Raw genomic sequence first — 27,119 nt, 5'->3', positions numbered from 1 at the left:
TAAGAAAGTGAAACTGCCTTCTTGCTAATATGGAGGAAATTTTAGTGGTCTGGATAGAAGATCAAATCAGCTGTAACATCCCTCAATCCAAAACCTACACCAGGGCAAAACCCTAACTGTCCTCAATTTTATGAAGGTTGAGAGAAGTAAGAAAGCAGCAGAGACAAGTTGGAAGCTAGTAAATGTTCATGAGGTTTAAGGAAAGAAGCCATCTCTATAACATAGAAGTTCAAGGTGAAACAGCAAATTATTGAAAGATCTAGCTACGATAATTCATGATGGTGTTTATACCAAACAACAGATTTTCTTTGTTCACAGCCTTGTATTGGAAGTAGATGCCATCTGGGACTTTTACAGCTAGAGAGAAGTCAATGACTGGCTTCAAAGCTTCCAAGGGCAGGCAGTCTGACTCCCTTATTAGGGGCCATGCAGCTGGTTACTTTAAGTTGAAGTCAACGCTTATTTGCCATTCTGAAAATCCTTGGGCCCTTAAGAGTTATACTAAATCTATTCTGCCTATGTCCTATAAATAGAACAACAAACCCTGGATGATGGCACATCTGTTTACACCATGGCTTACTGAATATTTTAAGTCCACTCTTCACACCTGCTCAGGAAAAAAAAAAAGATTTTTTTCAAAATATTATGGTTTTTTGACAATGCACCTGATCATCCAAGAATTCTTGGCAGCAGAGATATTCAACAAAATTAATATTTTCAAGCTTACAAACACAACATACATTCTTTAACCCATGGATCGAAGAGTAGTTTCACCTTTCAAATGTTACATGGGAAATGCATTTCTTAAGGCTATAGCTGCCATAAATAGGGATTCCTCTGATGGATCTGGGCAGTCATTTGAAAACTTTCTGTGAAGAATTCACCATTCTGGATGCCCATAAAGAACATCATGATTTGTGGGGAAAAGATAAAAATATCTACAAGAATAGGAGTTTGGAAGAAGTTGATTCCATGGTTGACTTAGAGGCACCCAAAATTTAGTGAAGGAAGTAACTGCAGGTGTGGTTCAGACGAGACCGGGGCACGTTCAGGGTGTTATGGCTGTAAACTGCAGGTGTGGTTCAAATAGCAAGAGAACTAGAAGTGGAGCCTGGAGGTAGGACTGAATTGTTGCAACCTCATGATAACATTTTAACGGATGGGGAGTTGCTTCTTAAGCATAAGCAAAGAAAGTAATTTCTTTAGATGAAATACACTCTTGGTGAAGATGCTATGAAGACTTTTGAAATGACAACAAAGGATTTAGATTATTACCTGAACGTTGTTGATAAGCAGCAATAGGATTTGAGAGGATTAACTCCAGTTAAAAGAAGTTCTGCATTGGGGCACCTGGGTAGTTAAAGCCTCTGCCTTTGGCTCAGGTCATGGTCTCAGGGTCCTGGGATCAAGCCGCACATTGGGCTCTCTGCTTGGCGGGGAGCCTGCTTCCCCTTCTGTCTGCCTGCCTCTCTGCCTACTTGTGATTTCTCTCTCTCTGTCAAATAAATAAAATCTTAAAAAAAAGAAGTTCTATGTATATAATGCTATCAACATCATCTGCTACAAAGAACTTACTTGAGAAAGGAGGAGTCCATGATGCACACTTCATTGTCCTATTTTGAGAAATAAGACCCCAACCTTTAGTAGTTATCTCCCTGATCAGTCAGCAGCCATCAACATGGAGGCAGGACCTTCCCCTAGCAAAGAGATTATGACTCAGTGAAAGCTCAAATAATGGTTAGCATTTCTTAGCAATAAAACGTTAATTAAGATATGTACATTTTTAGGGACGCCTTGGGTAGCTCAGTGGGTTAAACTGCTGCCTTCAGCTCAGGTCATGATCCCAGGGTTGTGGGATCTAGTCCCACATTGGGCTCCTTGCTCAGCAGGGATCCTGCCTCTCTCTCCGTCTCTGCCTGCTTGTGTACTTTCTCTCTCTCTCTCTTTCTGACAAATAAAATCTTTAAAAAAATGTACATTTTAAGACAATGCTATTGTACACTTAGTAGACTACAGTATACTGTAAATATAAGTTTATGTACTAGGAAACCAAAAAATCCATTTAACTCACTTTATTGTGACATTTGCTTTGTTGTGGTGGTCTAGAACCCAACCTTCAGTACCTCTGAGGTATATGCCTGTACTCAGCAATAGAAAGGAATAAGCCACTGATATGTACAATATGAATAAATCTAAAAACATGCCTAGTGAGGGACACCTGGGTGGCTCAATGGGTTAAGCCTCTGCCTTCAGCTCAGGTCATTGTCTCAGGGTCCTGGGATCAAGCCCCGCATGGGGCTCTCTGCTCAGCAGGGAGCCTGCTTCCCCTCTCCCTCTGCCTGCCCTGCCTCTCTGCCTATTTGTGCTCTCTCCCTCTGTCAAATAAATAAATAAAACCTTTAAAAAAATGCCCAGTGAAAGAAGCCTCACATGAAGAAGTACATACTACTTAAATTCATTTGTATGTAGGTCTAGAAAAGGTGAAACCTATTCTGTGGTGAAAAAACTAGAACAAAAGCATGAAGGTTGGCATGTGCCTGGCATATTTAAGAGGTTCTAAGGAAGCCAGTGTGGCTGGAGGGGAGAAAGAAAAGAATAATAGAATGTGTAATCATAGAGGAAAGAGGGATTGGTGAAAGAGAAGACTAGAACTTGTAGGCTACTTTAAAAGACTTTTTGCTCTTGGGGTGCCTGGGTGGCTCAGAGGGTTAAGCCTCTGCCTTCGGCTCAGGTCATGATCTCAGGGTCCTGAGATCGAATCCCGCATCAGGCTCTCTGCTCAGTGGAGAGCCTGCTTCCCCCTCTCTCTGCCTGCCTCTCTGTCTACTTGTGATTTCTCTCTCTGTGAGTCAAATAAATAAATAAAATATTAAAAAAAAAAACTTTTTGCTCTGAATTAAAAGAGGAGTCCTGGAGAACGTTGAATAGAGGAGAGACATGATCTGATTGTAAAAGGATTGCTGTGGCACCACTAAGAATTGACTGAAAGGGGTTGGTGTAGAAGTATGTAGATAATTTGGGAGGCTGTTGGGTTCATCCAAATGAATGATGATGGTGGCATTGATGTGTGAGGAGCTTAGACTGGTGTCTTCTACTCAGTAAGTTTTAACTCAGTGTTATTTTTTTAAAGATTTTATTTATTTATTTGACTGACAAGAGATCACAAGTAGGCAGAGAGGCAGGCAGAGGGAGATGAGGAAGCAGGCTCCCCGCTGAGCAGAGAGCCCGATGCAGGGCTAGATCCCAGGATCCTGGGATCATGACCTGAGCCGAAGGCAGAGGCTTTAACCCAATGAGCCACCCAGGTTCCCCAACTCAGTGTTATTTAAATTCCAGATGACCATGCCAGTTTTTAGTCAATGAATGTTTTTGAAGGCTCAGATATTTATTTTTAATTTTCAAGAAATATTTATTTTCTGATTGCTTTTTTTTCATAGAAGAGCGCTATTTTATGTTGTTCAGTATCATCAGAAAGTTCTTTTCTGTTTCCTGAACCATCTCTTTTTTTCTCTAAGGTTGGATATTCTGTTTATCATGATCCTTTAAGTGTATTTCCTGGCTTTCTGTTTATGTCTTTGTAAAATGGGTTATGTTGACTAGCAGTAACTAGAATGTTTTTCTTTCCATTATTTTATCAGGAAAATTTACAAGCATACAGAAGGTTAAAAGAATAGTACAGTGGACACATGCATGTATCTCTATCTCCTAGGTTATACTGTTAACATTTTCCTATACTTGCTTTATTACATAACTGTCCATCTTCTCCCAAGCCTTGGGAGAAATCTTTTTAAAGTCCATCTCAGTAAGTATCATAGTATTGTTTTGTGGTTTTTTGGGTATATATTCTTTTGTATATAGTAGTATATTTTATAAACAAGAAGGGGAAACTGTGGCTCTGAGTCAGTAGATAAGGCCATTTAAGAAGTGCCCTCAATGCTATAGGGCTAAAAAACAGAGGTAAGTTGAAGTCTTCCCAGTTATCTAAGAAGGGTTTTGTTATGTAGGAGGATTTCCCTCCTGGTCTGTTTTTCTGCACCACTCCCCTACTCCTAATTTTATCCAATTCATCCAATTTTAATCTTTCTCAGAGGCACAGTGTAACCTTAGGGTTCAGTATGTGGTATTTTGTTCCCATATCATATGTTAAGATATTAAGAATTTGCTGTTTGTGATTTAAAAAACCCAAATAACCAGTTTAAGCAAGATGGAAGTTCATTTCTCATTCACCTAAGTGTAGGCACCCTAGGACTTTTATGGCTTTGTGGTCAGTGACCCAAGTTTCTATATTTTTGTTGTTCTGTCAAGTTATCATGTGCCATCTTTATCTAGCCAAAATGGCTACTCCAGCTCTGTTATTATGCTCACAACCCAGCCAGAAGGAAGAGAAAAAATACCCCATGAGAATTTGTGAGAAGTTGCTTGTACAATTTTTGTTTATATCTCATTTTTTAAATTATTTTTTAAAGATTTTATTTATTTAGTTGACAGAGATCACATGTAGGCAGAGAGGCAGGCAGAGAGAGAGGGGGGAGGGAAGCAGGCTCTCTGCTCAGCAGAGAACCCAATGCAGGGTTTGATCCCAGGACCCTGGGATCATGACCTGAGCCGAAGGCAGAGGCTTTAACCCACTGAGCCACCCAGGCACCCCTATTTACATCTTATTGATCAGTACTTAGACATGCAGTCACACATTACTACTATGCTACTAAGCAATTGGAAATGCTATTGTTTTGTTTTTTTAGAGTTTTTGATAAAGATCTTTACTTTTCCCTCCAGGATTGTATTTAAATTCAAATTAATTAACATGCAGTGTAGTTAGTATTAGTTTCAAGAATAGAATCTAGTGATCATCAATTAACATGTAACACCCAGTGCTCAACACAAGTGCCCTCCTTAAGCCCATCATCCTTTTAGCACATCCTGCCACCCACCTCCCCTGTAACAACCTTCAATTTGTTCTCTATAGTTAAGAGTCTCTCATGGTTTGCTTCCCTCTCTGTTTTTATCTTATTTTCCCTTCCCTTCCCCATGTTCATCTGTTTTGTTTCTTAAATTCTACATATGAGTGAAATCACGTGGTATTTGTCTTTCTCTGACTGACTTACGTTGCTTAGCGTAATACACTCCAGTTCCATCCATGTTGTTGCAAATGGCAAGATTTCATTATTTTTCATGGCTAAGTAATATTCCACTATATAAATATTATCCCTTCATCAGCCAGTTGGACATTTGGGCTCTTTATATACTTTGGCTATTGTTGATAGTGCTACTATAAACATTGGGGGTGCATGTGCCCCTTTAAATCAGTATTTTTGTAACCTTTGTTTAAAGTGCAATTGCTGGGTCATAAGGTAGTTCTATTTTTAACTTTTTGAGCAACATCCATGCTGTTTTCCAGAGTGGCTGCACCAGTTTGCATTCCCACCATTTTAAGAGGGTTCTCCTTTCTCTGCATCTTCACCAACATCTCTTGTTTCCATAGCTGTTAATTTTAGCCATTTTGACAGGTGTGAAATGGTATCTCATTGTGGTTTTAATTTGTATTTCACTGATACTGAGTGAGGTTGAGCATTTTTTCATATGTCTGTTAGCTATTTATGTCTTCTTTAGTGAAATGTCTGTTCATGTCTTCTGCCCATTTCTTACCTGGATTATTTATTTTTTGAGTGTTGAAACTGAAAAATTCTTTATAGACTTTGGGCTCTAGCCCTTTATATGATATGTCATTTGCAAATATCCTTTATTCTGTGTGTTGCCTTTAGTTTTGTTGATTGTTTACTGTGCTGTGTAGACGCTTTTTATCTTGATGAAATCCCAATAGTTAATGTTTGCTTTTGTTTCCCTTGCCTCAGGAGACATACCTAGAAAGAAGATTGTTTTTGGCTGATGTCAAAGATGTTAGTTACTACCTGTGTTTTCCTCTAGGATTTTGAGGGATTCTTGTCTCACATTTAGGTCTTTCATCTATTTTGAGTTTATTTTTATGTATGATGTAAGAGAGTGGTCCAGTTTCATTCTTTTAAATTTGGCTGTCCAATTTTCCCAACACCAATTGTTGAACATACTGTCTTTTTTCTATTGAATATTCTTTCCTGCTTTGTTGAAGATTAGTTGATTGTATTGTTGTGGGTCCATTCTGGGTTCTCTGTTCTGTTCCATTGATCCATGTGTCTGTTTTTGTGTAGTATCATGCTGTCTTGATGATTATAGCTTTGTAATATGGCTTGAAGTCTGAAATTGTGATGCCTCCAGCTTTGGCTTTCTCTTTCAGCATTCCTTTAGCTATTCAGGATCTTTTCTGGGTCCATACAAATTTTAGGATTGTTTCTTCCAGCTCTGTAAAAAATGCTGGTGTGATTTGGTAGGGATTGCTTTGAATGTGTAGATTGCTTTTGGTAGTATACACATATTAATGGTATTTGTTCTTCCAATCCATGTTTTTCCACTTCTTTGTGTTTTCTTCAATTTCTTTCATAAGTCTTCTGTAGTTTTCAGAGTACAGATCTTTTACCTCTTTGATTAAGTTTATCCCTAGGTTTCTTACGGGTTTTGGTGCATTGGAAATGGGATCAATTCTGTGATTTCTCTTCTGATTCATTATTGGAATCTAGAAATGCAACATATTTCTGTAAGTTAATTTTATATCCTGCAAATTTGCTGCATTTATTTATCAATTCTAGCAATTTTTTGGTGGTGTCTTTTAGGTTTTCTACATAGAGGGTCATGTCATTTGTGAAGAGTAGAAGTTTGACTTCTCCCTTGCCGATTTGGATACCTTTTCTTTCTGTTATCTGATTGCTGAGGCTAGTACTTCAAGTACTCTGTTGAACAACAATGGTGAGAGTAGACATCCCTGTAGTGTTCCTGGTCTTAGGGGAAAGCTCTCAGTTTTTCTCCACTAAGGATGATGTTAGCTGTGGGTCCTTCATATATGGCATTTATGATGTTGAGATGTTCCTTCTATCCCTACTTTCTTGGGTGTTTTTATCAAGAAAGGGTGCTTTATTTGTCAGATTATTTTTCTGCATTTATTGAGAAGATCATATGGTTCTTATCCTTTCATTTATTAATGTGGAATATCATGCTGATTTGTTTGCAGCTATTAAACCTTCCCTGCAGCCCAGGAATAAATCCCACTTGGTCATGGTGAATAATCCTCTTAATGTACTGTTGGATTTGATTAGCTAGTGTCTTGTTGAGAATTTTTACATCCACATTCATCAGGGATATTCATTTGTAATTCTCCTTTTTAATGGGGTCTTTGTCTGGTTTGGGGATCAAAGTAATGCTGGGCTCATAGAATGAGTATGGAACTTTTCCTTCTACTTTTATTTTTTGGAACGGTTTCAGAAGAATAGGTTTTTTTTAATTTTTAAAAATTTATTTAGCTACAGCTAGCTAACATATAGTACATTATTAGTTTTTGATGTAGTGTTCAGTGATTTATTAGTTGCATATAGCGCTCAGTGAATGGTAAAATTCCCCTGGGAAGTGATACAGCTCTGGACTTTTGTTTGTCGGAAGACTTTTGATTATTGATTCAATTTCTTTTCTGCCTATGGGTCTGTTCAGATTTTCTATTTCCCTCTTTTAGTTTTGGCAGTTTATATGTTTCTAGGAATTTATCAATTTCTTCCAGATTGCCTAATTTGTTGGTTTATAAATGCTCATAATATTTTCTTAACAATTGTATTTCTTCAGTGTTAGCTGTAATCTCTCCTCTTTCATTCATGATTTTATTTATTTGGGTCCTTTCTCTTTTCTTCTTGATAAGTCTGGCTAGGGGTTCATCAGTCATAATAATTGTTTCAAAGAATCAGGTCCTAGTTTTGTTGACCTGTTCTAGTCTTCCTTTCCTTTCCTTTCCTTTTGTTGTCTTGCCTTGCCTTGCCTTCTTTCCTTCCTTCCTATATCATTGACTTCTGCTCTAATCCTATTTTTCTTCTCCTAGTGGGTTTAGACTTTATTTGCCATTTTCCCAGCTTTTCCCAGCTTTTCCCAGCTACTTTAGGTGTAAGTTTAGGTTATGTATTTGAGACTTTTTTTTAGTTTACGTTGTGTATTTAAGACTTTTTTTTTTTTTTTGCTTCTTGAGGAAGGCCTGTATTGCTATATACTTCCCTCTTAAGACTGCTTTTGCTGCATCCCAAAGGTTTTAGACAGTCCTGTTTTCATTTTCCTTTGTTCCCACGTATTTTTAAAAATTTCTTCTTTAATTTCCTCGTTCTTTAATTTCCATTCATTCTTTAGTAGGATGATCTTTTACCTCCATCTGTTTGTGGTCTTTCTGATTTTTTTCTTGTGGTTGACTTCAAGTTTCATAGCGTTGTGGTCTGAAAATATGCATGGTATGATCTCAGTGTTTTTGTACAGGTTAAGGCCTGTTTAGAGACCCAGTATATGATCTATTCTGGAGAATGTTTCATGTGTCCTTGGAAAGAATGTGTATTCTTCTGCTTTAGAATGAAATGCTCTGAATATATCTGTTATGTCAGTCCAGTCCAATGTGTCATTCAAAGCCATTGTTTCCTTGTTGATCTTCTCCTTAGAAGATCTGTCTAATACTGTGAGAGGGGTGTTAAAATCCCCTACTATTATTGTATTGTATCAATGATTTTTTTAAGTTATTATTTGATTTCTATAATTGGCCGCTCCAAAGTTGGGGCCTAAATATTTAAAATTGTTACAACTTGTTGGATAGACCCCCTTTATTATGATATAGTGCCCTTCTTCACCTCTTATTACAGTCTTTGTTTTAAAATCTAGTTTGTCAAACACCACATCAAAAACTAATGATGTATTATATGTTGGCTAATTGAACATAATAAGTAAAAATAATAACAAAAAAATTTTTAAAACCTTGTTTGTCTTATATAAGTAGGGCTATTCCATCTTTCTTTTGATGTCCATTAGGATGATAAATGGTTCTCCACCCCCTCACTTTCAGTTTGGAGGTGTCTTTGGGTATTATTATTTTTTTTAAGATTTTATTTATTTGACACAAACAGAAAGAGAAAGAGAGAGATCACAAGTAGGTAGAGAAGCAGGCAGAGGGAGAGAGAGAGGGAAGCAGGCTCCCCGCTGAGCAGAGAGCCCAATGCGGGTCTCAATGCCAGGACCCCAGGATCATGACCTGAGCCGAAGGCAGAGGCTTCAAACCACTGAACCACCCAGGTGACCTGTCTTTGGGTATTAAATGTTTGTGTTGTAAGCAGCATATCAGTGGGCCTTGTTTTTTTAATCCATTCTGATACCATATTGTTTTTTGCCTGGAGCATTTAGTCCATTTACATTTAGAGTAATTATTGATGGATAGGAATTTACTGCCATTGTATTACCTGTAAGGTTGCTGTTCCTGTAGATTGTCTCTATTGCTTTCTACTCTTTGTTGCTTTTGATTCTTTCTTTCCTGCTCAAAGTGTCCTCTTTAATATTTCTTGCAGAACAGATTTAGTGTTGATGAACTCCTTTGGTTTTTGCTTGTCTTGGGAAATCTTTATCTTTCCTCCTATTCTGAATGGCAGCCTTGCTAGATAAAATACTCTTGGCTACATATTTTTCCCATTTAGCACATTGAATATATCGTACTGCTTTCTTCTGGCCTGTCAAATTTCTGTGGACAGATTTGCTGCTAACCATATTTGTCTGTCTACCCTTATAGGGTAAGGACCTTTTGTCTCCAGCTGCTTTCAGAATTCTCTTTCTCTTTGTATTTTGCAAGTTTCACTATGATATGTCTTCATTTTGATCTGTTTTTGTTGATGTGGAGGGTAGTTCTTTTTGCCTCTTATACTTGAATGCCTGTTTTTTTCCCCATAAGTTGTTCAAATAAACCTTCTGTCCCTTTTTCGCATTCTTCTTCTTCTCAGACTCCTATGATACAGATGTTTTTGCACTTTATGGAATCACTGATTTCCCTAAGCCTATGTTCATGATCTAATAGTTTTCTTTTCCTCTTTTTTTCAGCTTCATTATTTTCTGTAATTTTATCTTTTATATCACTTATTCTTTCCTCTGATTCTTCCATCCTCATTGTGATTATATCCACTCAGTTTTGCATCTTAGTTATAGCATTTTTTATTCAGGCCTGACGACTTTTTAGGTCTTTTGTATGTACAGCAAAAGTTTCTCTCATGTCTTCTATCCTTTTTACAAGCCTAGATAGTATTCTTAAAGCTGTTGTTCTAAAATATTGTTCAGTTATGTTGCTTATATCTGTTTTAAGCAAGTCCTTGGCTGCTGTTCTTGATCTTTCTTTTAGGGAAAATTCCTTCACATTGTCATTTTGGCAAAGTTTCTGTCTTTTGTGTCTTATGACGGCTTTTTATGTTTCCTGCTCCTGAGAGTAATGCTATATTATAGTAATGCTAAAAATTGGTCGTACACTTTCCAGGGCCTGGCACTTCAGGAAGTGTTTCCGATGCATGCTGCCAGCATTCTGTTGTGTTTTAGCTGTTCTTTCCCACAGGTCTATGAAGTTTCTCCTTGCTTGCAGTGGGAAGTGTTTGGGCCTTTACATAGGTGTGCTTTGATTTGTTTGTTAAGATAAGCCTGATAACAGAAAAAAAGAAAACAAAACAAAAATCATGGCCCAAAAAAAAAAAAAAAACAACAAAAAAGGAAAGGGAACCAAAAAAGCAAACAGACAACTATAAACTTGATTCCAAAAAAAAAAAAAAAACCAAGAAAAGGGTACATACAAACACACAAACAAAAAACTATAAGCCTGATTTCAAAGAAAAAAGGAAAAAAAGCTCATGCAGGGGGCCTGTGTTGTTACTAGGAGAGAGGCCCACTGGGCTGGCTCTCAGTCAGACCTGGTCTAGTAAAGCTGCCCTGTAAGCCACAGAGGGGTGGGGTTTGATGTAAGGAGCTCTAGCCTCTACTGGGGCACTGCTTTTCTCTCTCAAGTTCAATAATGCTGGCAGGCTGGCGAGTGTGACAGTAGAAGATAACATCACTCCACCCTCTTGTCCCTGGGGAGGGGAACTCATAGCCACTGCTTTTCAGGAGACCCTTAAAGAAATGCAAACAATCTCCCCTTCTGTAGCCCAAGCCTCTATCAGATCCCTCCCTCAACCCATCTGTACCTGGGCCTTTGGCAAGTCTGGCACCACAGTACTCCTATGCTTTATCTCTGGTGTGCTGCTGGGATTCAAAACTCCAAATCTTAAATGACCTGGTAAGGCATGAACAAGATCTTCTCCCCCAGAGGAGATCCTTGCAGTACTTTGCCCAACATGGCGAGGGTGTCTGGAGCTTATGGTACAACACAGTAAAAAGCAGTGAATGGGTTATCTGCCCTCTACACTCAACAGTTCTCCTATGTTTTATCTCTGGTTGGGGGTGGCTAGGATTCGAAACTTCAAATCTTAAATGACCTAGCAAGGCTTGGACCTGCTTTCCTCCCCTGGAGGAGAACCTCAGCACTGTCCCCAGTATTGCTCTGTCCCAGAAAAGCAGTTGCATGACAGTGAAGGTGCCTGGAGTCTATGGTGCAGCACAGCAAAAAGCTGTGACCATGTTTTCTACTCTCTGCACATGCTTCTGTCCCCTGCTGTTGAATGACTGCTCAGTGGCATACACTGGGTTCCTTGTCCTTGGAGAGAGAATCTGTCCTCTTCTCAATGTACTCCAGGAAGGAGGATATTCTCCCAGTGCAACCCAGGGGATCCCCACACCAGGCTGTCCACCATCAACAACCAGGCCTCCAGCCTCCCTTCCCCAGGGTGCCGCTGCCTGCCCAGTTCAATTCCAGCAAATGGTGTGGACTTCTAAAACCTTAGAATTTGGGCTCCACAGTTTACAGAAAACTTGGAATAGTCAGTTCCTCTCAATTCCTGAATCAGTGGTCCTGAAGGAGTGTTTTTCTTGCATCCCAATGCACTCCTCTCCAACTACCCATCCTCTCCACAAAAAAGGGCTCCCACCCCCTCCATAGCAGTGTGGCTTTTCTCTCCCTGAATTTATGTCTCTGAACCTTGCAGCTTCCATGTTCTTTCCCTTTAATTGTGTAGATTGTTTTCTTAATCCTCAGATGGATATCCTAGTTGTTTAAACTGTTTTGACACTGATCTAGCTATGTTAAAGGGACAAGCAAGCTAAGGATTCTCCCACTACTTTGTCATCTTAATTCTTCCTTGGGAAATATGATCTTAATTTGAGGTGATCGTGTGCTTTACAAAACAAAGGGAGAATGGATGTTGCAAATAGAACTAGCACTTCTGCCTTGGGCCTTAACATCCACATTATTTCCAGGAAGACATTTCCCAAGCGGATTGCTCACTCTCTATGAGGAACCATTCTTAGTATGTTAGCCAGGGCAAAAGAGTCCAAATATACTTATCTGAGCCCAAGATAGCTGTTTCTGTCTAGGTGGTCATCTTGAAACAGAAACTTCCCTCAGTGATTTTCAAAGTGCCTTGAAATTACTTTAAGAATTTTCTAAGAAAGGGGATATGTACTATCTAAATAACTTTCTTAACCTTCATATCTCTTTTATAAATTGTATTTCCTAAAGTAGGAGTTCGCCTGAAGAAAGCATTACTCTGTGAAAGTTTGAAAGCTATTGTCAGTATCCTCTACAGATAGCAAAGGCTCTCTAGTTGAGGAACGTCAGAGCAAATTTTGCCTCTCCCTTCTGTAATCCTAGCACCGTTGTATCATCTAGGGACAGTCTGACTACATTGACTCACCAGTTCTGTTCCTGTTGTTATTTTTAAGATTTTCTTGGCATAACACCAAATACCAATGCAAAGGAAATGCTTCTTCATTTTTCCTTTTCTATTTGGTTTAAAGATAACCAATTCAACTTAGAGATTTTGTTGCCTAAGGTAAAACATCTTGAGCCTATGTAACTCTTAGCTTTAACAGTGCTTACCATGTTAGAGCCAAATACAGCATACAGCACAGCACAATTTATATGTGTAGTAACTTTAATTTCTGTAACTTATCTCATCTTGTTTTATAGCTCTCATTTCTGTTAGGATAGGCTTTGTTGTTGTTATTTTTGTTGTTTAAAGATTTTATTTATTCATTTATTTATTTGACAGAGATCACAAGTAGGCAGAGAGGCAGGCAGAGAGAAAGGGGGAAGCAGGCCCCCTGCTGAGTAGAGAGCCCGACTTGGGGCTCAATCTCAGGACCCTGGGACCATGACCTGAGCCGAAGGCAGAGGCTTTAACCCACTGAGCCACCCAGGCGCCCTATGTTGTTGTTTTTGTTTTTGTTTTAATCCTTAATTTTACCAGTTAAAGCTTGTCTTCTTTTCTAGTTTAAATTTGTATTCTTATAAATGTTTCTCATTCTAATGACTAACCTGCCCACTATTGACATTTGGCCCCGTTTCCTTTTCCTTCTCAAGATAGTATTGAGTGTAAGGGAAATTTAAGTATAAGGTAGGTGGAACAGGAGCCTCTGTCCTCATGCTGTCCTTTGGGTTCTTGTTGCGGTCCATTAAGGTGACCTTCTATTTGTCTAGTTCCTGAGAATTCTACTTTAGGGTACAGTTGGGTGTGGGTTGGTCTGTGTGGTCTGTGTTCATCCCCCCTTTTTTTTAATGTCATTGTCCTAGTAGTCTTCATTTCACTGTGACTTGCCTCTAGTTATGGTCCCTTCAGTCTGTGTTCTTTGTCTTATGACACCAGTCCTAGGACTGAAAAACCGTTGATGGAATGTTTTCAAATAAAACATTTGAAGGTTCGTTACAGTGCTCTCTTTTATAAGATTTTATTTATTTATTTGACAGAGAGAGAGGGAATGCAGGCAGGGAGAGAGGGATAAGCAGGCTCCCCACTGAGCAGGGAGCCCGACACAGAGCTCAATCCCAGGACCCTGGGGTCATGACCCAAGCCGAAGGCAGATGCTTAACCGACTGAGCCACCCAGGTGCCCCGGTTCATTACAGTTCTTAAGAAGAAAAAGGTTAACTAAGAATATTAAATAATACCAGCCCAGTCCTGTTTATACCAAACAGTATCAACAAAAGATTGCAAATTCCAAGCATGAGAAAAGTTGTCAAAACAAAGAACTTATATTCTTTTTTATTTTCCAAAGATTTTATTTATTTGACAGACAGAAATCACAAGTAGGCAGAGAGGCAGGCACAGAGAGAGGGGGAGGCAGGTTCCCTGCCGAGCAGAGAGCCCGATGCGGGTCTTGATCCCAGGACCCTGGGATCATGACCTGAGCCGAAAGCAGAGGCTTTAACCCACTGAGCCACCCAGGCGCCCCAGAACTTATATTCTTAAAGACACAAAAAGAAGACCTTGACCTCTTACTTTACATCATATACAAAAAATTCAAAATGGGTCATATACCTAAATACATATGGTAAAAACAATCATCTAGAGAATATAATAACTTCATGGCTTTGGGATGAGCAAATATTTCTTATGTTACAAAAAGTGTCAACCATAAAAGAAAAGATAGTAATCTGGACATCACAAAAATTTTTCTTTTCATTGTGGAACTGCTGTCTTATTAGCATGTAAAGGATGATTTGGGCTCCAGTGTTTTCAAAGCTTCACACTTAAGATAGACCTTCCATCCCAGGAGTGGGAGCTGAGCAGGAGGAGAGAGGCCCTACCTCTTGACTGCATATGCCAGGGACTTAGCCTCCATACCAGGTGGTTGAGGGCAGGATTAGAAGTGTTGAAATCCTGCTCTTTTCAGGAATAAAGTCCCCAGATTGGAAGGATTGGGTAGAGGGAACTCTGTGTTTTTTTGCTGCAACCTTCTGAAGTGGAGTCTTTGCATCACAGGGAGCAGTTAGGAAGCAAGTGTTCTTGGTTCAGGTACCACATACTCTAGCCTTTCTGACAAAAGCCTGGAGTAGATTTTTTTTAATCTCTTTTTAAAATTTATTTCATTTATTTGAGAGAGAGAACGCACAAGCAAGCAGAGTGGCAGCCAGAGGGAGAGGGAGAATTAGGCTCCCTGCTGAGAAGAGAGCCCAATGTGGGGCTTGATCCCCAGATCCTAGGATCATGACCTGAGCCAAAGGCAGCAGCTTAACCGACTGAGTCACACAGGTGCCACTGGAGTCGATATTTTTTTATTTGCTATTTGCATATGAGGCATTTCCAGAGTCCTTACACGTATTTTTTTTTTTTTTTTTTAATTTTTGTTTTTCAACTCTTCTTTGGGGGAGTGAAGTTTCTCATGCTGTTATGTTAGAAGTCAGTACCAGGTGTGTAGTTTGGGACAGCTGGAGTCTCTTTTTATTTCTGGTGCATTAATTTTACTTTTAAGCCAGATCCAGTATTCTGTTTTTCATTTGTTATATTATACTTTTTAATACTATGTGGTTGGGTTAGAGGTGATGTGTTAAAGCCTGAAATTTGCTGTTCATCTCTTTTTTAAAATTGACTTATAATTGACATACAACATCATATTAGTTTAAGGTGTACACATAATTACTTGATATTTATATATACCGTGAGATGATTACCACAAAAACTCTAGTTAACATCCTTCACCATACATAATTAAAATTTCTTTTCTGGTAATGAGAATTTTTAAGGTTTACTCTCAGCAACTTTCAAATATGAAATATCATTTTAAATATAGTCATCATGCTGCACATTATAACCCCATATCTTATGTATTTTATAGTTTGAAGTTTATGCCTTTTGACCCATTTTGCCCACTCCCCCTCCTGTCCCACGTCTGCAATCAGCAATCTGTTTTCTCTGCATAGGAGCTTGTGTTTTTGTTTTAGATTCCACCAAAAAAAATGAGGTCATACAGTATTTCTTTTTCTTTCTCTAAGAATCATCCATAGTGTCACAAATGGCAAGATTTCACTCTTTTTTATGGCTGAATATTATGCCTGTGTGTGTGTGTGTGTGTGTGTGTGTGTGTACATTTTCTTCACCCATTAATCTAGTAATCTAGTGATCCATGAATCTATCAGTGACCATTTAAGATTGTTTCAATGTCTTAGCTATTATAAATAATGCTGGAATGAATATGGGATTGCATTTTTTTGTTGTTGTTAATGTTTTCATTTTCCTCAGATAAATACCCAGAAGTGACTTGCTAGATCTTATGGTATTTTTTTTATTATTTTTTTTTAAAGATTTTATTTATTTATTTGACAGAGAGAGATCACAAGTAGACAGAGAGGCAGGCAGAGAGAGAGAGGGAAGCAGGCTCCCCGCTGAGCAGAGAGCCCGATGCGGGACTCGATCCCAGGACCCTGAGATCATGACCTGAGATGGGGCGCCTGGGTGGCTCAGTGGGTTAAGCCGCTGCCTTCTTATGGTATTTTTATTTTTAATCCCTTGAAGAACTTCCGCACTGTTTTCCATAGTAGCTGCACCAATTTACATTCGCATCAACAGTGATAAGGATGCTCCACATCCTTACCAATATTTGGTATTTTTTGTCTTTTTTTTCTCTTGATAGTAGACATTCCAGCAGGTGTGATATAATATCTCATTGTGATTTTGATTTGCATTTTCCTGATGATTAGTGATGTTGAGCATCTTTTCATGTACCTCTTGGCCATCAGTATGTCTTTTGAAAACTATTCAGATTTTCTGTTCATCTCAATCAGAATTTTTTTGCTATTGAGTTGTATCAGTTTTAAAATATTGTGGATATTAGCCCTTTATCAGATATATAATATGCAAATATTATCTCCCATTCAATGGGTTGCCTTTTGATTTTGATGGTTTCCTTTGCTGTGTAGATTTTTAGTTTAATGTAGTCTAATTTGTTTGTTTTTACTTTTGTTGCCTTTGCTTTTGGTGCCAAATTCCTAAAATTATTGCAAAGACATATCAAGGAACTGACCAGTTGTGTTTTCTATTATAAGTTTTATGGACGGGGGTGCCTGGGTGGCTCCGTTGGTTGAGCATCCAGCTCTTGATTTCCACTCAGGTTGTGATCTCAGGCTTGTGAGGCTGGGCCCCATGTTGGGCTCTGCACTGGGCATGGAACATGCTTAAGAATTTTCTCTCTCCCTAACGCTCTGACCCTGACCCCACCTTCCAATAAGATAGAGGTCCAGTTTTACTCTTTTGCATGTGACTGCCCAGTTTTCCCAACAACATTTATTGAAGAGACTATTTCTCATTGTATATTGTTGGCCTCTTTGTTATAAACTAATTAACCATGTAAGTATGAGTTCATTTCTGACATCTGTAATCTGTTCCATTGTTCTTTGTGTCTGTTCTCATGCCAGTGTCATACTGTTTTGATAACTATAGTTTTGTAATAGAGTTTGAGATGAGGAAATACACCTCCAGCTTTGTTGTTCTTTCTAAAGATTGCTTTTGATATTTTTATGGTTCTGTTCAAATTTTAGGATTGCTCGTTCTACTTTTGTGAAAAGTATCATCAGTACTTTGATAGGGATTATATTCTGTAGATTGTTTTGGGAATTATGGACATTTTAATACTGTTAATTCTTTTAATCCATTAGCAATGGAGAAGAAATCCACTAATTCCATAATCCACAATACATCTTTTCATTTATTTGTGTCTTTTTCAAATAATTGTTTTAATGGCCTATAGTTCTGAATGCACAGACCTTGTACTTTTCTGGCTTAATTTATTTCTAGATATTTTATTCTTTTTGATGGCATCGTAAATGGGATTATTTTCTTTATTTCTCTTATAGTTAATTATTAATGTATAGAAAATGCAACAGATTTTTGCATGTTGATTTTGAATCAGGCAGCTTTACTGAATTTATTGATTGACTCAAAGTTTTTTGGTATAGTTTGGTATATATAAAGTCTCTTCATTTTTTTCTTTAAGATTTTATTTATTTATTTGACAGAGATCACAAGTAGGCAGAGGCAGGCAGAGAGAGGGAAGCAGGTTCCCCACTGACCAGAGAGCCCGAGGTGGGGCTCGATCCCGGACCCTGAGATCATGACCTGAGCCGAAGGCAGAGGCTTAACCCACTGAGCCACCCAGGCACCCCAAGTCTCTTTCATTTCTGATATATTTGTTGAGTCCTTCCTTTTAGGCTAAAGCTTTATTAATTTTATTTATCTTTTCAGAGAATCAGTTCTTAGTTTCACTCATCTTTTCTATTGCCTTTTTTTTTTTAAAGATTTTATTTATTTAACTGACAGACAAAGATCACAAGTAGGCAGAGAGGCAGACAGAGAGAGGGGGGGGGAAGCAGGCTCCCCGCTGAGCAGAGAGCCCGATAAGGGGCTCAATCCCAGGACCCTGGGACCATGACCTGAGCTGAAGGCAGAGGCTTTAACCCACTGAGCCACCCAGGCACCCCTCTATTGCCTTTTTTAGTCTCTATTTTATTATTTTTCTGATTTTTGTTATTTCCTTCTTTCTACTAACTTTGGGTTTTGTTTGTTCTTCTTCTAGTTCCTTGAGGTGTAAAGTTAGGTTGTTTGAGATTTTTCTTGACCTTGAAGTAAACATTTATCACTATGAACTGCCCTCTGAGCTTCTTTTGCTGAATCCCACGTTTTGGTGTCCTGTGTTTCCATTTTCATTTGTCTCAGTGTAGTTTTTTATTTCTCTTGATTTCTTTGATTCGTTGGTTGTTCAGTAGCTTGTTGTTTACCACATATTCCTGAATTTTCTAGTTTCTTCTTGTAATTGCTTTCTAGTTTCATACCATTGTGGTGAGAAAAGATCCTTGGTTTAACTTTAGTCCTATTAAATTTATTAAGACTTTTTATGTGGCCTAATCTTTGATCTGTCCTGGAGAATGTTCCATGTGCATTTGAAAAGATAGTGTACTCTGTTGTTGGATAGAATGTGTATATACCCATTAAGTCCATCTGGTGTAATGGGGTGTTTAAGGCTGATATTTCCTTGTTGATTTGTCTCGTGTTGATGGAAAGCCAGTCCCTCAAGCAGCAAGTTTTAAAGTAAGCAAATATATATAGCTCTTTGGGACTGCAAGCATAAGCTCCAATTGCTGCCAGAGTCAGGTATCTAGAGGAGTTGATCTGGGCAGAAGTTGCAAAAATTGTAGCTCCAGATGAGTGTATAAGCTTCTTTCTGGGAGATACTGGAAAGCTGTAGCAAGGCTGAGGGAGAGTGTCTCCTGGTCTTTGCTACCCATGGACATCTCTGTATACGTCTAGATGTGTGCCAGACCTGAAGTCTGCCCCTCAGGCTGAAGCTCCAGGACAAGTAAAAGGCCTCTTTCACAGAAATTCTGAAAACATGTTTTAGTCTTCTGTTTCTGTTATGCCCTTGGGGTGGTAGCCTGCCCAGAACTGTCTCTCTCATTGTTAGAGCCCTGTGAGACCCAGGAACATAAGCTTCCTCTGGCCACCAGAGCCAGGCAGTGAAGGGGCATCCCCTGCATGACAGCAGAAAAGACCAGAGCACCACAAGTAAAATCACTTCATCAGGTGTGTGTAAAAGTTCCCTTCCAAAAGATACTGGTGTTCTGGTGCACAGTAGATGGAGAGTAGGAAGATAGTGCCCATCTTTCAAGGTTTCTGGGAAGGCTTACAGATAGTCCTGAGATGTGTTTTGAATTAGAAGTCTGCCCCCACAGGCTGCAGCTGTGATGATAAACTAACAGGCCTCTTTGACAGATTAAACTCCCGGCTTCCTTGCCTTTCTCTATGTCCTGGGAGTGGAAGCTACTTAAGAATTCCTTCTCCATTGCTTAGTTTCCTGTGAGAACCATGACCATAAGCCCCACTACCAGAGCCAGGTGATGTAGAGGTGAACCCTGATGGCAGCCACAAAAACTAGGGTGCCAGACAAGGGCATAAGCTCCTTTCTGGGGAGATGAGGGAGCTGGAGTGAGGCAGAAAGAGCACAAAGATCTCATTTACTGGTCTCCGTTCCCTGAGAACGTCTCCCTAAGTGAGTGCCAAAGCAAAAGCCTGCCTTAAGCCCAAGCTCCTAAATAAGCAGTTAAGTCTCCCTCCCAGAAAGACTGCTGTGTCTTGGTGGAGGTGGGGGAGTGGGTGGGATGGTGGTCATCTGCTCATCTGCTCTCTGTGTAGTGCCCTGGGATGGTAATTTGCCAAGAATGGCCTCTTCAATTGTTATAGTCCCATAGCACCCAGGAACACAAACTTCTCCCTAGCCTCCATAGTCAGGTGAAGAAACAGCATCCCCTGGGTGGCATTCATAAAAACTGGTGTACCAAAAGGTGTAACCATTCCCCTCTGGCAGATAATGGCATTCTTCAGTGCAGCAAAGGGAGAATGTGTAGATGGTGCCCACTGCCTAGAGCAAAGCTGAGGGTTTGTAAAGGTGGTGCCCACTGGAAAGAAACAAAAAGATGATGCCCACAAGTTACAGAGCAGTAAAGGGAGGTGTAATGATTCTGCCCTCTTTGGGGATGGGGAAAGGACTAGGCTTTTGGAAAAAAAAAAAACCTCAGGAATGTAATACATTATGGTGCTTTTAGATTAGCAAATGAGATTCTTCCACATAAAGTTTGGGCATGATCAGCTGCATCTGATGTGGGGCAGGTAAGTCTGAGTGTATGAGTTCTTTCAGACTTATTTTTCAGATTACTGTAGATTTGTATGTCTTGTATTTACAAGCCCCATTGTTTCTCAAAGCTAGATGTTTTGGGGATTCATCTCTTAGGTGAAGATCTTAAAAGTTGAAATTCCCCATTTGGGGTTCAAACCATTCTTTTTAGGGAGAAGCTGTGGGTTTTGAGTTCCCTCCCAATTGTATGTTTTCAAGCCAATGGTTGGCTTTATGGTGAGCATGTGTTTCAGTCTTTCCTACCCGCTTTGACGTGGTGTTTTTTCTCATTTGCCTGATGTGTAGCTGTTGCTTAGCTAGTTTTTAGGTTTTTTCCGAGGGAATTTTTCCATATGTAGCTGTAGATTCAGTGTGTCTGTGAGAGGAGGTCAGGATCTTTCTACATTGCCATCTTGAAGTAGAACCTCACTGTGCATCTTTATTTAATATCTGGGTCACTTTCTTCACATTTCTATAACTAATTTTCCTATTATTATCTAAAATGGGGCTCTCAATGCAAATCTCAGTAGGGACTTAGAGGGATTTAATTGGCTATTTTATATACAGTGTCTGGCACATAGCCTGGCTTACTGTAGCAATAAAAATTAAGTCCTGGCTCTTATTCCCAGTTCTACTTCCACTTCTCAACATGGTTACTGTCATAAAGGATATTTCAGTGCCTAAGTCCTGATTTGTTGTGGATAGACTCCAGAGTAGCTGCCATCATCCTCACCTCCTGGCATTCATGCTGTTCTATGATCCCTTCCCCTGAGCATGGGCAGGATGAATTATTTGCTTTTGACCATTAGAATTTCTTAAAGGTGATGGAATGTGCATGGGGTGTGTAACATTGACCTTGCAAGGAGATTCTTTGTCTCTTGCAGACTTTGAGGAAGCAGGAGTCCATTTTGGGAAGACAATTATGGCAAGTAACTGAGGTCCTGAGTCTGATACCCTGCAGGGTAATGAATGCTGTCTACAACCATGTGAGCTTTGAAGTGGATCCTTCCTCACTTGAGCCTCAGATGAGACCACAGCCCTGGCTGATACTTTTATTTTAGCTATGTAATGTCCTAAACCATGCCCAGACACTTTATGCACAGAGACAATAAGATAATGTATATTGTTTTAAGCTGCTAAATTCTGTCAGTAATTGTGTTCAGCAATAGGTAACTAATACAGATCTTTATTTGTGCAAATAATTGTAATTTAAAAGTGTTTTATAAGGTTTTGAATTCTTTAAATTCTGGAGAAACAAGAGTTTACTGCTTTACTGATAGTAATGTTGAAAACATTTCTCAAAGGCAAAGCAGATGGTTTTTGTTATTGTGTAGAGTAATAGCTGATGCTGAATATAATGGTCTCCTAGTTTCCTATTAAAATTTAAGAACTTTCAGGCATCTTGTTAGGAATATTTTGCAGTGGAATTTCCACATACTGCAGTTTTGGAGTGTGTGTGTGCGTGTGTGTAATGTGGTTAAAAGAAAAAAAGTAACATAAAATCTACCATCTTAACCATTTTAAAGTGTATAGTTGAGTAGTGTTAAGTATATTCACCATGTTGTGAAACAGAGTTCCAGAACTTTTCCATCTTTTAAAACTGAAACTCCGTACTATTCCACAACTCTTCTTTTCCCTAGCCGCAAGTAACCACCATTTTACTTTCTGTCTCTGTGAATTTGACTAGTTTAGCTACCCTACATAAGGGGAACTATACAGTATTTGTCTTTTTCTAACCGCCTTATTTTTTTTTTAAGATTTTATTTATTTATTTGTCAGAGAGAGAGAGAGAATGAGCACACAGGCAAGCAAAGTGGCAGGCAGAAGCAGAGAGAGAAGCAGGCTCCTCACCGAGCAGGGAGCCTGATGCGGAACTTCATCCCAGGACCCTGGGATCATGACCTGACCCAAAGGCAGCTGCTTATCCAAGGCATCCCCTGACTGCCTTATTTCATTTAGTATAATGTCCTCAAATTCATCCATGCTGTAGCATGTGATAAGATTTCTTTCCTGCTGAAGTCTGAATACAGTTTTTTTATGTTTTTAATTATGAAATATTTTAAGCAAAATGAAAAGTATTTAAAAACCTTAAAACTTCTTTCTAATAAAAAATTCTAACTATAAACAACCTGAAGTTCTTTGTGACTCAGGCATATATGAAATGAAATAATAGAATACTTTGAGTAAGCACATATTGGTAGACATAAGGTGATTTATTTTTCACATTTCTTGCTAGATAATTCTATAAAGAGTGTTTGGTAGAGACAACAAAATGTAAAATACCTGAAATTCACATTATCACATATTTTATTAAGAATTCATACTGTTTCACATAATAACTGACAAACCATTAATAAAATAGATATATCACAAATGTAAAATAAACATGAAAAAGAGTTTTGAAATACCATTCTTAAGAAACACATTAAGCATAAAGTCAAAATGATCTGATAAATCAATGGTTTATCATTTAGCATACCCAGTTATAAATTTTATTCCACTTACAGTGGCAGTACTTTCACAAAGGAAATATAGAAGAGAATTCATCTGGGGGTGTATAGAAGAGAATTCATCTGGGGGTGCTTGGGTGGCTCAGTTGGTTAAGCAACCAACTTTTGATTTTAGCTCAGGTCATGATTTCAGGATTCTGAAATCAAGCTCTGCATCAGGTTGTGTGCTGGGCATGGAGCTATATCCTGGCGTCTTTCTCCTCTGCCCCTCCCCACTGCTCACTCACTGTTTTCTCTCTCTCTCTCTGCCCAAAAGAAGAAGAAGGAGAAAATTCATCTGCAAGCTCTTCTGTTTTCCACTTTTCTCTCCTTCCAGTTGATCTCCTTCTCCCCTTATTATTCTAAATTCCTCTCAAATGAAGCCATAGAGAAAATTTTTTTCTAGAGGAAATAAGTCACTTCTCAGGATTACTATAGACATGTACAGATTCAGTTAAAAAAAAATAGTGTTAAAAGATGATCTTTAGATATATTAGAAGACAAGAACTCAAATGTGAAATCCTTTACTCTGTAAGATTACTTAGTTTATTGGCTCAGTTTATTTTTATTTTGACTTTCTATTTTAGTGTCTTTCTTGTAAAATATGCAGTTTTACACAGACCATCACAAAGCTGAAGAAATTCAATTGTTGTCTTAAATTGATTATTATAGTAACTGTTTATAGGTAAGTTCACTTCTCATGAAAATTTCTTACCATTTTTTAAATGGTTTGTAGAGAAATTTTAAATTATTTATTTACTTATTTTAGGGAGAGAGCATGAGTGGGGGGAGAGGTACAGGGGCAGGGAGAGGGAGAGAATCTCAAGCAGACTCCGCACTAAGTGTGGATCCTGAAGTGGGGCTTGATCCCACAATCCCAAGATTGGGACCTGAGCTGAGACCAAGTGTCAGGTATTTTAACCCACTGTGCCACCCAGGTGCCCCAGTCTGTATAGAATTTTTAGAAATTACTTCAACTGTGTCTTAAAACACTTGGCTCATGATTATACTGATCAACAAAAAATACATTTTTTAGAAATAAGATGTGTTACTGGTAGGCAGCTAGCTACATGGCCATTTATATGTTTTTATGTAGGAATTAATGCAAGAGATTTTCTAAGGTGACCTCCTCTGCACTCTAAGCTTTTACTTTTTGAAAAATGCATAAGTACTTTCCTTTGGAAATTGTGTAGCCTACACATATTTTATAAAAATCACAGAATGTGGGAATATGGACAATCTGAGAATATCAGAATCATGAAGTTCGATATCATATGTTCTAAACAAGGTAAGGCTTCTCCCAGATATCCTATAGATTGCTCAACAGTCAAATTGCCTTTTTGTCTTCTTTTAATGACAGTCATTCAAACAACTGTGTTTATTAATTGCCCAATACATGAATAATTCTGTGGCAGGTATTTGGGGAGACTATGAAATCCCATAAAAATGTTTAAAATCCCTTAAAAATGGCTCATATTACAAGCCATTTGAGGTTTTCATAATCTAGTACCATGTACTAATAGGAAGGATATAGTAATTATAATTTGATATACAGGGCACTAGAACACATTCCATTTCCTCTGTGTGTGTGTGTGTGTGTGTGTGTTAATATAAAAGAAATAAAAGAAATAACAGAAACCATGGGATTGCTGGAATGAGTTTTGGAAGAAAGGTACTTTCCAGTTGGGAAAAATTGTAAGCACATGAACCAAGAGGATGACAAGCAGTTGCTCGAATATGGAGACAATGGGTATAGGATCTGAAAGCATAGAATTGAAAGTTTGAACGTGGTGTTTGAAAAACCCTACAGGCAGAGATAGGGCTGAAGTTATACTTCAGGAAAATGTTTTTGTGGTTATGATTCACATAAACTGCATGAGGAAGAGGCTGTGGAAAAGGACGCTGGTACACTGGTGGGTTTTTAAAAGTGACTAAGACCTGAACGTGGACTACAGCTATAAAATTGAATTGAAAGTTTCAGATGACCCTCAAGGGGCTATGTTACTCCATTCAACTTAACATGTAAACGCTGTATTTAAAAATCCTTACGGAAAAGATTTCCAAACATTTTGTCTGTTGTCATAGATACTTCAAGACTAAGAAGAAACAAAAATAATTCAAAGGGAACACGAGATGGCAGCAGTTATATCATATAAAGAGAACAACTGAGGGAAGAAAAACATTTGAAATTATTTTTAAAGTAAAAAAAATGTAGCACTTCATTCGTTATGTGGTGTATTCCTTTTCATTTCAGAGATTACTCAGTTATTGGTTTCATGCTTCACAGCACATCTGAGGTTCATTCTGACTGTAGTAAAAATCCTACTCCGTTACATGTGATTATTTCCTAAAATAAAGCTGTTGCTGTTTTCTGCAGATTATGGTTCCTCTGTGTTATCTGTGGCAGAAGAGTCCTGGATGGTGCAAAATTGTTTTAAATGTTCCAGCATCACTTTTTCTTCCTCTTCCAGTCTCTCATCCTTCCTCATTTCCCATCTAAAAGAAAAATCATATCTTAGTATTTTTGAACTTCCAAACTATAGTCAAGCAGTTACTTAGGACTCAAATATATGTAGTCACTGGTTTACTTGAGGCATGTATTTCTCCTTGTTTATTCTTTTACTGATCCCCTCTCAGGCACCAAATTTCACTGACACTGCTCCAGCAGAATGGGCCAGAAAAATCGGAGAGGAAAGCAGAGTCCAACCAGTTCCAGTCTAGGGTAAAGTTTTAATGTATTGTTTTAAATATGTTAATTTAAAAACTTTAGATGCCTGGGGCGCCTGGGTGGCTCAGTGGATTAAGCCGCTGCCTTCGGCTCAGGTCATGATCTCAGGGTCCTGGGATCGAGCCCCGCATCGGGCTCTCTGCTCCGCAGGGAGCCTGCTTCCTCCTCTCTCTCTGCCTGCCTCTCTGCCTACTTGTGATCTCTCTCTCTCTGTCAAATAAATAAATAAAATCTTTAAAAAAAACAAAACAAAAACAAAAACTTTAGATGCCTTACTAGGATATACATGCATGTAAATAAAACCTAGAATTTGCAATTAATAAGCAAATACTTTCCATAGTATTTTTCCTCACTGATCAGCGTATCTGTGGCTTTAAGTTGCAGAGAGATTTATCAGGAAGACCTCAGCAGCAAGAAGAATATCAAGCTAAATTGAATATGCCTTAAAGGCAGGTCAGTGTATTCCTAGAAATAATATCAGATTTGAAGTAATCGATATAGAATGACCCAAGACAAGTAGCAAATTGTTAGCAAAACTCCGTAGGGAGTATCTCCCAATCTCCCAAAATTAGAGTCATTAAAGACTCTAATTTTGGGAGATTTTGTGTCAGAATATGGAAGTGTATATGAATATAATCTTCAAAGTAAATAGCACAATAGCCCAAGTATGGTCAATTCCTCCTTCTCCTTCCTCTCTCATATATGCCACTTCCTCGGGTCTGGCTAGGGCACACCTGACCCAGCAATCCAACAGTGAATGAATCATCTACATATATTTTCTTTCTGTTTTCCCTACTCCTAATTCTGCCAACCCCCAAGCCATCCACCTTGATATACTGTCACAAAAGGATTTTAAATCCAGTGTTTTAATCCTAAAAAGATATATTCTCAAAGACCCTCAGCTATAAGGGGATAGGATTTCTAACAACAAACAAGGAGCTATTCTCACTGAATGTCTTCCAGAAGCCCACTATTTGATTATTATAGTCAGGACTCTTGGATAAGAGTCTGTCATACATGAAGAAAGTATATTAAGTTTGGAGTGGGATCTTTCTGGTTTTCTCCACTGAAAAGAAAGCAGGGGCATTGGATTTTCTACAGGAACCCCTATTAAGATCCTTGTTCCCACACACAGGTTTTCTTAGAGTGTTAGGCTCACTATGTCCTGACCAATCTTCGGAGGTAGTTTAAATAAAGAAGGAGGAAGAATGGAGAGAGAATTATCTGAGAAATTCTGATCTGAGAAAAAATCTGAGAAAAAAACCCCAACTGACTTGGGTTTAATTTACGTTTCTTCATCATTGTCTGCCTGGGATTCTTATCTCCTAGCCCCAATCTTGGCAGCATCTAAAAACTGTTATTAATGGTTATCTTAATTTCTCTATATGTTCCCATATGGTCAAAGTTAGGTCATTGGTCATATAGGTTTTAATAACAACTTGAAGGATAAAGAGATTTTTCACC

The 27,119-nt window shown here is 38.6% G+C and overlaps 1 protein-coding gene and 1 long non-coding RNA gene across 3 annotated transcripts in view; one reads left to right on the top strand and one right to left on the bottom strand.

The window, feature by feature from the left end:
• The window catches only part of LOC123938156, a 105,669-nt gene that overhangs the window by 8,683 nt on the left and 69,867 nt on the right, over window positions 1–27,119 (top strand). The window contains exon 2 of one of the 2 annotated variants that reach the window (XR_006817679.1): window positions 25,565–25,649. The exons of the other annotated variant lie outside the window; for it this stretch is intronic. This is a non-coding gene — a long non-coding RNA (uncharacterized LOC123938156). The remainder of the gene's footprint in view (window positions 1–25,564; window positions 25,650–27,119) is intronic. 2 annotated transcript variants of the gene reach the window in all.
• The window catches only part of KIAA0825 (KIAA0825 ortholog), a 426,841-nt gene continuing 423,574 nt past the window's right edge, over window positions 23,853–27,119 (bottom strand). The window contains exon 21 of the mRNA XM_045999249.1: window positions 23,853–25,423. Coding sequence (XP_045855205.1) covers window positions 25,306–25,423 — 118 coding nt within the window. The 3' untranslated portion in view covers window positions 23,853–25,305. The remainder of the gene's footprint in view (window positions 25,424–27,119) is intronic.

Source organism: Meles meles, chromosome 3 (genome assembly GCF_922984935.1).
Source record: "Meles meles chromosome 3, mMelMel3.1 paternal haplotype, whole genome shotgun sequence".
In the NCBI taxonomy this organism is placed as follows: domain Eukaryota; kingdom Metazoa; phylum Chordata; class Mammalia; order Carnivora; family Mustelidae; genus Meles; species Meles meles.
Note: the sequence above shows the minus strand (reverse complement) of the source record. Positions and strands in the feature narration are given on the sequence as shown.